The sequence below is a fragment of the Montipora foliosa genome, chromosome 13 (assembly GCF_036669935.1).
Source record: "Montipora foliosa isolate CH-2021 chromosome 13, ASM3666993v2, whole genome shotgun sequence".
NCBI lineage: Eukaryota > Metazoa > Cnidaria > Anthozoa > Scleractinia > Acroporidae > Montipora > Montipora foliosa.
This window is the reverse complement of record NC_090881.1, coordinates 3787410-3801917: the sequence shown is the minus strand read 5'-3', so window position 1 is coordinate 3801917 and position 14508 is coordinate 3787410. Positions and strand designations below refer to the sequence as shown.

General features: G+C 39.5%; 1 protein-coding gene across 2 annotated transcripts in view; it reads left to right on the top strand.

Moving 5' to 3' along the window:
• The window catches only part of LOC137983847 (tolloid-like protein 1), a 27775-nt gene extending 14578 nt beyond the window's left edge, over positions 1 to 13197 (top strand). For both annotated transcript variants that reach the window (XM_068831021.1, XM_068831020.1), the window contains exons 3-4: positions 2525 to 2917; positions 12389 to 13197. In XM_068831021.1, coding sequence (XP_068687122.1) covers positions 2525 to 2917; positions 12389 to 12807 — 812 coding nt within the window. In that variant the 3' untranslated portion in view covers positions 12808 to 13197. The remainder of the gene's footprint in view (positions 1 to 2524; positions 2918 to 12388) is intronic.
• The last annotated feature ends 1311 nt before the right edge of the window (positions 13198 to 14508 follow it).

Here is a 14508-nt window from a genome sequence, read left to right as displayed (position 1 = left end):
GGACATTATTGAACATTTTTATTATTTCCTCTATTCTCAACTGCCACTATGTAACTATGTAAACAGAGCTGAAACCGAAGCAAGCAAAAGTGTACTCAAAATCTGACCGCGGCTGTTAAAAAGATAGGTAATAGTACGGCTTTCTGTTACGGTAGATGGGGTTTTGCTTTGGTCAAAACACAGATTCGATCTGCGACCAGTAACCCGGCAAATGCACAAATAAATTCTAGTACTATATACTGTTGCAAATATGTAGGTACTATTGCTGCCAAAAATAAATACTCTTTGTTGAGCGGTCGAGATTTTTTCGGCGTTTCAATCTAAATACCTACATGGGGCTGCCAGAAATCGCAATGACTGATTTTCGTCACACTTAACTTGTTTGCCTTTTTTGTTGTTTTAATAGACCGTTAACACAATGGACAGTAGAAAAGAAATTTGGCTTGAATGTGAGCAGCAGTTTCTTTGGTGGGAGCGTTGCGTGACATCGGCAAAAACGGCTGCGAAAGAGACAAACTTGTTAAATATCAATAAATAAACGCAATTTCACTCGTGGAGAAAAACTAAAAAAAAAAAAGCGCTCCAAGCTAAGTCGCAGGCAGCGCAGGTTAACCCTAGAAAATCAAGCACATGTTCAGAGCCTGCAATATTTTGTTCATTATGTCACGACACGTTGACACAAGACTTCCCGCATCAAATCGAGGCGAGTAATCAGTCTCATGAAAATGCTCAAATCGACACGATTAGTAAGCGTCTCGCTTCGCTCGAACGCAATAAAGGCGATAACAATCACAAAGTTTCTACTGTTGAACATAAGACGATTGCGATTACCCTAACTTTCAAATAACACGAAAGCTATTGTTCACTGGATTGTTGTAGATACATAGTCGACGTTTAGGCTTAACGGAACACTTACCGCATGACTCTTATAAATATCTGCGTGCATCTTAGATTAGGTGCAGTGCTGAGGAAAAATTCAATTAAATATATTAGAATCATTCTTCAAGACTTTTTTTGGTCAATGATAATGTTCTTAGGAGATTTACATTAGTTTATACTTTTTTACCCATCCCCCTTCCCCGAGAACTATGAAAAAAAAAAAAATTCTCGGAAATACTATTTTCGGCTTTTCAGCGTACCTTGACACTCAATTAAGACGTTTTTTTTTAAGCATGATCACCATGGATTTAGAGCAACGTTGTTTTTTGACTGATGCGGCAAAGCTATACAACCATTACATTTCATGTTTCTTCCTTTCGGCTTTTTGTTTTAGCCACAACTACCAAAATTCATTTCTATTTAAGCAATAGAGGACGTTTTCCGTGTTTCCATAGCCTCATCTAAACACGAGGGGGAGTTGGGAGAATTCGAAACAGTTATGCAAACCCGAGACGCAGTCGAGGGTTTGCATAACTGTCGAGAATTCTCCCAACTTCCTCGAGTGTTTAGATGAGGCTGTGGAAGCACGGAAAAAAGTCCTCTAAGCTTTTATAAAATATTTCTCAAAGATAATTCGACAAATGAAGGGAAATGCTGCTTCTTTTACTTCTATATTGAAACAGATTTTCTTGATACACGCTCATATTTCCGTCCAACCAATCAAAACGCGCGTCTGACAACATAACTACTCAAAATTCGTGTGATGTCATGAAGGGCTGGCCAAACGCTCGCAACATTTCAACGCAACATCTTGCAACATTGTCTCGTGATGTTGCGACATGTGTTGAATGGGGTGGCCAAACGCACGCAACATTTTCATCATTTTCAACTCAACATGTCAATGTTCATGTGCCCCAGGCCTCTGGCGCGCAAGAAGTGGACCTAGTGCGCATGCCCTAGCGCAACAATGTTGCGTGAACGTGGCCAAACGAGTACAAGATCATGCAACATCCTAAATGTTGGACGAAAAATTTGACCGTTTTCAAATTTGATCCAACATCATCCAACATGTTGCAACATATCGCAACATATCACAACAGGGTGGCCAAACGTATGCAACTTGTTGTGCTCAACAATGTTGCAAGATGTTGCGTTGAAATGTTGCGAGCGTTTAGCCAGGCCTTGAATCACAGCCGTGTTTCAATACTCTCATCTAAACACACCTATTTACCAATGAGAGTGCGCGTACTATCCTAATTATTTTATAAAGTTTTATACGAAGTGTTTCTTTGTTATGCACATCGGTATTTACGCATGTTGTAGCTAAACCTCTAATTAGAAATCTCGGATGATGATCATTGAGTGATAATTTATACATCCTAAACTCAGACTTAATTACTGAGTCCTGTCAAAATCTGCCGTAGCGTATTCTTTAAAATTAATACTGAAGTCGTCGATGTATAATATTACAAAAGTTTATAATTTTAAAACTTCTGTATCCTAGATTGAATTTTTTTGTTTTTGGTGGTTGCTTGATTATTTCCTGGCAATTGGGAAGAATGAAATTATGGGTAGGAAACAAATACGCTTTAGCTAGTCCTTTTCTATATATGACAGACTAACAAAAAGCTCTTCTTTTTCCTAGGGTCGTGTGCACACAGCTTGACTGACCTTCAAGGAAACTTCTCGAGTCCGAATTATCCATCCAGCTATCCACCTCGCCAGAACTGCATCTGGTCTATTACTGTAACACCAGGCAGCTACATTTACTTGCAGTTTTCTTACTTTTTTGTGGAATATGGTGGAAAGCACTGTCCGTATGACTACGTGGAAATATCTGATTCAAACTATCCATCGAGTTCCATAAAAATAAAACACTGTGGTTATCAAGGTCCTTGGTGTGTTTGGAGCACGAGCAATGTCCTGCATGTTCGATTCGTTACTGATCACATTGTTTCAGCTCCAGGGTTCATGGCACATTATGTAACTTACGGGAATCCTGGCAGCAAAAACTGCCTGTCTCTTAATGCAACACAAAGTAAGTAAAACGAGATGCTTCCGTGAAGCATACACTGGGTTGCCTGTGGTACGTGCTACAGAAAATCAGAAGGCACTGAATTGTGTGGTATTGAAATACAGCATTCCAGTCTCTGAAGAATAACAAATAAAAGGGAAGCGAGAAACATTGGCTTCGGGGCTGACATGTTGATAATTTTCAAGTTCCCTCACAACTTCTTTTCACCACAAGTGTGCCCTCTGATCATCTGACAGCTTTGTAATACTAAAGTTCACTGAAGTTAATCCCTGCCGGGCAGGGTTAGTGTTAGGATGGGAGACCAAAACAATAAACCCCTCATAAAAACAGAAGCATCTGACCGAAAATACTATTAACGCTAACAAATGCGAACTCAGCAAGGTACAGATTCTGTTAGCTTGCTTTATGCAAAACAAATATTGATGAAACAGCAAATAACTATTGATACACAGTTTTTGGAAAGAGCAGAAAGAAGTTTCCGGGACGGTCGATCGAGAATAAAATATATACGACATGAAAACAACATTAATTTTGAACCGTGAATATAGAATATAAAAAGTTACGATCAGCGACAAACATTTTGGGAGATTTTTGCTACGTTCAAGTAAATTGCAAAATCGAAAGTGACATGGCCGGAATTCAGCGGGCGCCGTGATTAAGTTACCGCGGCATGTTTACTCGCCAAACAGTGAAGCATCTGTGTCAAATGATGGCAAGATACCGGGTTTTTGTAAGTTTCTTTTTCTGTCAAGTGTTATAAAGTTTGACAATGAAATGAGCAAAGTCAAAACAAAGATCACAATCGCCCAACTCTTGTTTATGCAAATCAAAATTTACTCTCCAAGACGCGTACGACGTTATTTATCACCAGGTAATTACATCATTTTGGAAATGGCAGCTACTTTTTTATTCATCTGCGTCACAAGTTTTCACTGATTTTGGGGCTCATTTTGTTGAAACTCAAGCACGCTTCCAACAGGCCTGTGAACCCTTCCTGCTTACAGAGCAATACTAAAAAACTTCTCTCATATCACATTTCAACCTTAAGCTCGAAAATTCAATACACAACATGATATTATAATTCACAAAGGCAGAAAATACCACAGAATCCTTTTCCAGCGAAAAATTTATTGAAACAAACAACATATTTGCTCTTAGAGGCGAAAACCTCTTCCTATTTCATTGCGAGCGTGAAGACAAGAAACTCAATAGTGTCAAATTACCATGTACTTCAGGTAAATAGAGCTCACTTTCATCTCGTCTCGACGGGCGATAGATTGTTGTCGAAATCCTGTACTCGTCGCTTTTGAGCTTCCTGCCTAGTTTATCCAACTGACTTTCCATTATTGAGCTCCATAAGGGTATATTTTGTTTAAGGATCCACTAAAACGCCATTCGCGTTACATGACTTTCGACGCCATTGCAGGCTAACTTAATGATTCTACTGTGTCCACCAGAGAAATTTACGCAGTTCCACTACCCTTTCGATCCTAAGAAAATACGCGCAGAAGGCTCTATGCACAAAGACACCACTTACCAGGGGAGTGACAGGCAAGACTTTTACCGACACGGAAAAAAAAAAAAAAAACTAAAAAAAAGAACAAATAGAAAACAAACAAACTAAACGCAGACCTCGACTGGGTTTGCCCATAGGCAACCCAGTAAATACCAAATTATATTTAGAATGAAGAACTGGAAATCCAACGATGTAGTCACGAGCCAGTACGAAATACTGACTGATCCATTTTGAATGAAAAACACATATGCCGTGAGTGGGAATCGAACCCGCATTCCCTGGATTACATGTCAGGTGTGCTAACTACTGCACCATCACGACAACCCTGCTGGAAATAGAGCAATCAGAGAGGTGATTTGTTAGCCGCGGGGCTCCCCGGCGTTTTATCATTCAGAAATAGGACTACAGGACTACATCGTTGGATTTCCAGTTCTTCATTCTAAATATATATATATTCATTACATATAACATGAGAATTTTATCCATAAAGCTAAATTGTACAAATCTATACGCTTTATTTTCACATGTGGAAAAGGCTTATACAGCCAATCAGAATGGCGTACAGCTATTTCACACGTGGAAGTATAACCAATCAACGATAGCGTAAAGGCGTTTCCATGCCAATCACTCGTGCATCTCGTTCATCTTGTGCAAATCGTATTATGTTATTGAATTAAATTAAATTTGCATTTGGTTCTATTGTGAGTGAGTTTTTGTTTCTAATTTGCGTTCAGAAAACTATTTTAATGAAAATTCTGGTCTTATGTGTAATAAACAGTTCACGACATAGAAAGTGCTTTGTACGGGGTTTTATTCTATCTATCTATCTATCTATCTATCTATCTATCTATCTATCTATCTATCTATCTATCTATCTATCTATCTATCTATCTATCTATATCTATATCTACATGTATATCTGTGATTGACAAAGTCAAATGCTAACTCAATAAAATGTAACTCAGGCTACCTTGACGCAGGCGCCCCTCTGTCTTAGAAAACAAGAAGGGCTTGAAAACGGGCTGGGCCTGGTTTCTGGCGAAAATCTAAGGAGGCACCTTTTTCATAATTCAGTCAGACGTAGCACACCTGACATGTAATCCAGGGAACGCGGGTTCGATTCTCACTCATGGCATATGTGTTTTTTCATTCAAAATGGATCAGTCAGTATTTCGTACTGGCTCGTGACTACATCGTTGGATTTCCAGTTCTTCATTCTAAATATAAATTGGTATTTCTGGTAGCCTGTGAATCTTCTTCGGATGATCCGATGTAATCCTGTTCCTGAATGATAAAACGCCGGGGAGCCCTGCGGCTAACAAATCATCTCTCTGATTGCTCAAACTAGCGAGCTAGTGAGCATGCGCAATTGCTAGAGGCAATGACTCATCCCAGTAGAGTGCTCAATTTGGACATGAAAGCAAAAGCTTTGTAATGCCAAAGAGCTATATCTAACTGCAGACAGTACTGTTTCGGCCTTCTGGGCCTCATTAGTGCAGTGCTGATGCTTGGGATGGAGGTTAAGCTTATAAAGCCACCCCAAATGTCCCACACATATGGTACATCTAAGCCATGCCAAAGTGCTCAAACTAGCGAGCTAGTGAGCATGCGCAATTGCTAGCGGCAATGTTTAGGATGAAGAAGTGGAAATCCAACGATGTAGTCACGAGCCAGTACGAAATACTGGCTGATCCATTTTGAATGAAAAAACACATATGCCGGGAGTGGGTATCGAACCCGAGTTCCCTGGATTACATGTCAGGGTCCGGTTGTTCAAAAGCCGATTAACGCTAATCCCAGATTAATTATTAACCAAGGAGTTAATTACTCCACTACTAAATGCTGTTCAACGTTGATATTTGGCAAAACTTTTCATTAGAAGCAGTCAATCTTGAAAACAAAAATAAGCAAAACAACCTTTCACCAAAAAGTTGAAAACATGAAACAAAAGTTTACGCTAATCCTGGATAAGCTAATCGGCTTTCGAACAACCGGGCCCAGGTGTGCTAACCACTGCACCATCACGACAACCCTGCTGGAAACAGAGCAATCAGAGAGGTGATTTGTTAGCCGCGGGGCTCCCCGGCGTTTTTATCATTCAGGAACAGTACTACATCGGATCATCCGAAGAAGATTCACAGGCTACCAGAAATACCAAATTATGTTTAGAATGAAGAAATGGATCAGTCAGTTTTTCGTACTGGCTCGTGACTACATCGTTGGATTTCCACTTCTTCATTCTAAACATAATTTGGTATTTCTGGTAGCCTGTGAATCTTTTTTCTGCAATACTGTCGCTTTGACTAAGTGGAAGTATCTAACTCAAACTATCCATCGAGTTCCATACAAATAAATTGCTGTGGTGGTCAAAGTCCTTGGTGTGTTTGGAGCTCGAGCAATGTCCTGCATGTTCGATTCGTTAGTGTTTTCTCTGTGTTAGATTCCTGGCAGCGGAAACTGCCTGTCTCTTAATGCAAGAAAAAGTAAGGAATTACTCACTGTGCATGTCCAGGAATGACCCTAATTAGATGCAAGCAGAGTTTGATAAGTGTTACGAAGTGTCCTCTTACCCTTCTCCTTGACTTTGACGTTTTTTACATATATCTAGAAAGTAGCAGCAATGAGAGAATACGGAGTGTGTTTGAGTTTCCTTCCTTTCGTTCAGATATTCAGATCCATAAAGTATTTTACATTTTTACTCAGGATAGTAATCTTGCATCATATCCAATCTAATCTCGATGCATCACAGGAGCAATTTGGGATTTGCTGTGTGGAGATTGTGTTGGTTTTTAAGTTTATCGTCACGTTTACGTGTTATAATGCTCCAACTATTATCTGCTAGCAGAGGTTTCAGAATAGATACTATTGACGAAGGTAGACTTTCATATACCGGACTGAAATGGCGCAAGACAAAAGAATTGTTATATCGATAAGCAATTGCGTACAACCAAGGACGACTTACAACGTTTGTTTCCCAAAATCAAAACACCACTACCGAAGTTTCGATAAAGCATCAGTCATACTCCTAGTCTCCTTCTCAACCGTTTTTGGCGATGTCACGTAACGCTCCCACAAAAGAAAAGGGTCCCTACACTGGAACCGCATTCTATCCTCGGATTGAGCCAATCACAGCTACAGTTCCACTTTCTGGAACTGTATCGTGCGACTCGACCCATAATATCTCTCGTTTCATCAGTTCGCTCGTCGACCACAAATATGCAGGTCTGTTGTTTGTCTTTTCAAAGCGACAGCGTTAACCGAAAGAATGAAATGATGTAAATATAATGGCATTATTCAATATTTTTATTGACTTCAAAATCACGTTTTACTGAACGCGCAATTGAAATCACGTATTCTCCACGGCCACTATGCGTGTAAACAGAGCCTAAACCAAAGTAAACAAAAGTCTTCTCAAAAGTAAGAAACCTAGATCGGCTTTCTGTTACGGTAGATGAAGTTTTGCCTAGGTCAAAACACAGATTCGATATGCGGCCAGTAACCCAGCAAAATGCACAAATAATTTCCATTACTTATTATGGCGTTCCTTAGATTTCCATTTTCAATAACATCGAAAATCTTCGCAAGTTGTCAATGCTTTGAGATCACTGATAATGATAATTATTTGGCCGTAAACATAGAACAAAAGATGAGCAGTTATTACTACAATCACCTCAAAAGTTTGCGATTTTTTAGTTAGAACGAGAATTGTTGTGACGGAAAGCATTTCCAGTGCTCTTCTGCGGAAATCTTGTTTAGTTTGGCAAGGAGTTGTTGCCCATCGCGACAATTCTCGAAATGTCAATCTCTTGTAAACTTCACCATAAACTTATAGACGCGAAACCAGTCCGGGTGAAAGCCGTCCGGATCTCCCTTTCCGTTTCTCAAAGAAGTTAAAAAATATCAGCGACAGCAGGAAAATCGATTCTCAGCATCCAACTGAACTATTGGATAGCAAACATTTGGATGAAACATATAAGCATTTTTTAGTTACTGGGTTGCCCTATGGCAATCCCAGTCGGAAAATGGGTAGATTTCTCCGTTTTATTTATTTTATTATTTTTATTTTTTTCCATGTCGGTAAAAGTCTTGCCTGTCACTCCCCTGCTAAGTGGTGTCTTTGTGCATGGAGCCCTGCTGCGCGTATTTTTTTAGGATCGAGAGGGTAGTGGGAAATGCGTAGATTTCTCTGGTGGACACATTATAACGATTAACTTAACCGGCAATGGCGTCGAAAGTCATGTACAGTAGTACGAATGGCGTTTTAGTATATCTTTGAACAAAATATACCCTTATGAAGCTCAATAATGGCAAATCAATTGGATACTGAACAAGACAGGCGACAACATCGACAACAATCTGTCGCCCGTCGAGCCGTCTTTTACCAAGTGTGCTGTTATGTAGAACACTGAAGATTCGCAGGGCAGCGATAATAGTGAATTCAAAGACTAGACCAGGAGGATTGAATGGAATTTCAAGCGTTAAAATCGCTGAAAAGGTAAGATTATTGTCGAAGCGATGCCGCAATTGCGTGTCTCCACCACATGTTCCTTTGATCTCACATTATTGTGTTTTCCGTCAAAATATTCGCTTGTTTTCGCTTTCGCTCGAACATATTTACCTTTATTACATGTCCAGTGAATAGTTTTATCCTCTGGGATGAATTTTCCGTTGAAAAATCGGTTATTTGGGCAGTCAGTGTAAAGCGCAGACTGCAGACTGCAGACCGGGGGTAAAATGCAGACTGAGGGTAAAATAAATATTAATAATAAAAAAACGAGTCATAAGGATAAAATAAAGATTGTTTGAAAGACAATCCTGTTTTACATCTGTCAACAACTCACATTATCATGACTGCAGGTCGCTGCACCTTTTAGGGATGCGATCGTACGCGTTGAAATCATCTGTGCTTTGTTTTTGCGCTTCCAGGTGCATTGCAATGTTCCAAATTATTTGTCACACCGGTACATCGAGGGAAATCGATCGAAAAACCAACAATTATTACTTCGAATACCTGAATAATCTCGGTTGTCTATTTTCGGTGCAACGAAATGCACAAAGAATTTCATGTATTCCGAGCAATTAGGACGCGGGGATTTCATTGGTTAAGCTATGCGTGATAACCCCTAGGGAGAGGTTATAATTGAAAATTACATCTTCCAGATGCAAAACAAACGAACTTGTGAACTAAAGGATAAACATAACGTACTCGAAAGCGAATGAAAGGATCCTAATAATAAATTTTTACACCTCAGTCATACTGGCTTAAGCCGACTGAATTGAAACGTTAAATGGTTGCAAAATCCACGTTATCTCTGTCTTTGTTAATTGGTATTGTAGCCATGCGTGTCAAAATAAATTGAGTTATTGGGTAATTACTCGATTACTTTGTTCAGTGCAGCAAAATGGACAGTTGAATTACGGGGTGGTGACTTCTTTGCCTAAAAGCAACTCACTTAACGAAACTATCCTTTTTCCAACAACAACAAGGATTCAAACAGCTTCAATTCTTACAGAGTTCGATGAAAATCCGGATTTAAAACATGCGGTGGGGCAACCAAAGCGATGGGAGCTGTGTTGGGATTTCAGTGTGAAAGTACAAACGGCTACTAACACTCTTATAACTCTTTTTTCATTATTATTTTATTAACGCGCAGTCTGCAGTCTGCATTTTACCCTCTGTTTGCATTTTATCCCTGGTCTGCAGTCTGCAGTCTGCGTTTTACACTGACCGGTTATTTGGGTGGTTTTTGGCAACAGAGGTTAATTATTCGTAATGCGATCGCTTCCGTTGCCGTTAGCAATGGGTCGCAAATTTGACACTTTTATCGCATTATCACATTACGCATTGAATCCACGTTATCTATTATTCCTAAAAATCTAAAAATATTCGTGCCTCATCAGTTTTCGGTCGAATTTATGTCCCAGAAAGCAGATAAATTGCAGAAAATTTTAGTTTTGCATCCAAAAATTCGTAATCAACGCTAAAATGACCAAATTTTGCCTGGAAAACATATTTTACTGTTATGTTTCAGTTGTCTGTAAATAAGTTATATGCTGTTGGAAAGCTTATTTTCTTAGCTTTAAAATGATGTATTTTTTTCCCCCTAACTTTAAATATTTTTTGAGAAAAAAAAACATTTTCTGGCAATAGCTGATTTACCGTGGTTTTCTCGCGGTTGGGAAAGTAGGAAAAAGAGTTAGGCCGGTAGCCAGGTTTTTAACCTCAGAAAAGGATCTGTTTCGTCGTACGAACGTGTGAGGACCTGTGAGCCAAAGGGCCTCTGCTGGTATGACTTCTGGGTGACCCCTTAATAACTTCTTACTAACCGAGCCCGAGGGCCGTACTGCCAGGGAAATATTGGCCCGAGGTCGTGGCAGTACGGACCGAGCGCAGCGAGGTCCGTACAAAAACGACCCAGGGCCAATATTCCCCAGTACGGCTCGAGCTAGCTCGGTTAGTAAGTAGTTTATTATATGGTTTGTTAATTACCTTTTGCTTTGTTTTTGCAAGCCCGTAATCGGCCCGTGGGCTAGTCACAATTAGCCAATCAGGGCGCGCGTTATATCGGCTACAAACCCAACTTGAAAAAAATTGCGTGGAACGCTGCACGTACCACAGGCAACCCAGTGTACCCTCACGGAGGGTCTAGTTTAAAAATTGGTAAACTACCATGGATTTTAGAGCAACAGGAGTACGATCTTCAACACTAAACATGCTTTTAATTTTGAATGAAGGGAAAACTAATTTGATAGGTTAGTTTTTACTTCATTCAAAATTAAAAACATGTTTAGTGTTAAAGATCGTACTCCTGTTGCTCTAAAATCCATGGTAGTTTACCAATTTTCTTGTGCGGGTTGTAATTCCCGTTATATTGGCGAAACTAGTCGCCACTTTTCTACCAGGATAAAGGAACACACGGAAAGCGATAAAAACTCGCGTATTTTTAACCATTTCAACACATCTCCTTTATGTTAGAGCAAATACTCCCCCTCTTGCTTTAGTATTCTGGATTCTGCCAGCAACTCAATTGATTTAAAACTCAAAGAAGCTTTTCATATAAATAAGATCAAACCGGAACTTAACAAACAATTGCAGCATTACAACACTTTTAGTTTACGCCTTGATGTTTGGTGTCACGCTGTAAATAGTACCCTCTTTTGTATTACGTCATGTTGTAATAATTTTTTCATCTACCCGTAGACTTTATAACTGTTCACACTTAGGAACTCATTAAACTGATGATGGCATAAGCATGCCGAAACATGTCTTTTAAAAAAGTTGTCTGTTTCCTACAGTATATATATATATATAAGTTCAGTTTTTCTCACCTTAAAATCAGCTGCTCCTCAGTGTGACAACCGCGAGAATAGACGCCGTGATGCGACTGACACAAAATATTAAACCATGGGCCTCCTTTCATAATACTCTGCACCCCCCAAATAGGGACTTTGGATTATTAACTGCTACCCCTGTTTATTGTGATGTCACAATACGCAAACTCTCAGAAACTCCCTTTGGGGTTTTCTTTTTACGTCAGCCTAACCATTTCGTACTTGCGGGCGCAAACAATAGAAACGTCATCATTACCTACCGATTCCTCGCGGCCCCTGTTCAAGCAAATCGAGATTTTTTCTAGTATACCGACTGCATATTTGAACCGTAAGTACTGTCCTTGATATACGCGCAAGCTACTAGGATGCCTCCTCGGGATTTCGCCTCTGGGCGAAATCCCTGCGGGGGCAAAAACCAATACTTAAGTCGTCGATGTATCATGTTAGAAAAGTTTCCCATTTTCAAACTTTTGTTTCGTAAATTAATTTTTTATGTTCTTGGAAGTTGCTTGATTTTTCCCTGGCAATTGAGAAGAATGAAATTATGGGTAGCAAACAAATATATGTACTTTAGTTAGTCCTTTTCAGTATATGAAAGATTGACAAAGTGCTCTTCTTTTTCCTAGGGTCGTGTGCACACAACTTGACTGATCTTCAAGGAAACTTCTCAAGTCCGAATTATCCATCCAGCTACCCACATCGCCTGAACTGCAGCTGGTCTATTACTGTAACACCAGGCAGCTACATTTACTTGCAGTTTTCTAACTTTTCTCTGGAATACGGTGGAAGCCACTGTCCGTTTGAATACGTGGAAGTATCTGATTCAAACTATCCATTATTTTCCACACAAATTAAACGCTGTGGTGGTGAAAGTCCTTGGTGTGTTTGGAGCACGAGCAATGTCCTGCATGTTCGATTCGTTACTGATTTCTCTGGTTCAGCTTCAGGCTTCATGGCACATTATGCTACTTACGGGAATCCTGGCAGCGGAAACTGCGTGTCTCTACAAAGTAAGAAAATACTCACTGAGCATGTCCAGGAATGACCTTAAGATGCAAACAGATTTTGATAAGGGTTATGAAGTTTCCTGTTACCCTTCTCCTCAACTTTGACATTACTTATATCTAGAAACTAGCAGAAATGAGAGATTAGGAATTTTTTTTGAGCTGCCTTCCTTTTGTTGAGATATTCAGATCTATGAATTATCTTACATTTTTACTGAGGATAGTAGCCCTGCTTGAAATGCCAATTTAACTTAGATGCATTACAGAAACATTTTGATGTTTGTTTGTTTGACTGTTTGCTGCGTGGAGGTTGTGTTGGGTTTTAAGGTTATCGTCACATTTACATGTCCTATTGAACCAACTATTATCTGCTAGCAGAGGTTTGAGAAGAGATACTTTTGACCAGGGTAGACTTTTATTTACCGGACTAAAACGGCTGAAGACAAAAGAATTGTTATATCGGTTAGCAATTGCGTACGAACCAAGGACGAAATGCAACGTCAGTTTCCTAAAATAATAAATAAATAAATAATTAAATTAAAAAACAGCACTACACAGCTTTCCGAAGTTTTGACAAATAGCATTAATCATACTTGTGGCTAGTCTCCTTCTCAACCATTTTGGCGATGTCACGCAATGTTCCCACGAAATAAACGGGTGCTTACATTGAAACCAGATTCCTTTCTCGGATTGAGCCAATCACAGCTACAGTTCCATTTTCTGAAACTGTGCCGTGCGACTCGCCCAATAATATCTCTCGTTTTATGAATGCGCTCGATCACCACAAAAGTGCAGGTCTGTTGTTTGTCTTTTCAAAGCGACAGCGTTAACCGAAAGAATGAAAGGATGTAAATATAATGGCATTATTCAGTATTTTTATTATCTTCAAAGTCAATTTTTTCCTGTACGCGCAATTTCACGTATTCTAAACTGCCACTGTGTAACTATGTAAAGAGAGCTGAAAACCGAAGCAAACAAAAGTGTACTCAAAATTTGACCGCGTCTGTTTAAAAGATAGGTAATTGTAATTTGCTAAAAGGAGGAGAAGAGGAAATCACCGACGACCAAAGTATCGCAGAACGAATGAACCTGTATTTTTCATCCGTATTTACCCAAGAAGAAAATGATCTACCTCACTTCGAAAACAGAGGAAACGATGAATTATGCAATATCTATTGTACTGCAAATGCGGCAGAAAAACACCTGAAGGCACTTAATATTCACGATAAGTCCCCAGGGCTTGACATGTCTCACCTCGCATCCTGAAAGAATGCGCGCCACAATTGTCTACCTCGTTATGTAAAAGGTTCATCAAGTCCTTTTCCTCTGGTTTACTACCAGTGGATTGAAAAATCGCAAACATAACACCAATCTATAAGAAAGGTCACAAACACCAGAAAGAGAATTACCGCCAAATCTCCTTAACGAGTATTATCTGCAAAGTAGCCGAGAAAATCATATGTTCGAGAATATCAGCATTCTGGTTCGGCAACATCAAGTCTCAGATGAAAACCAGTTTGGCTATTTAGCTGCTTCAATGACTGGGCAGTATCAAGAAACAACTCCAAAGCTACGGATGCAATTTTCCTAGACATAGCTAAGGCATTTGACAGCGTACCTCATGAGCGTTTACTTCTCAAGTTAAATCGATATGGCATTAGCGGATCGCTTCTCGTATACACCTTATTCCAAAATGGCCGTTATTTAAATATTCTTTTGTTTTTATTCAAATTAGCCCTTGA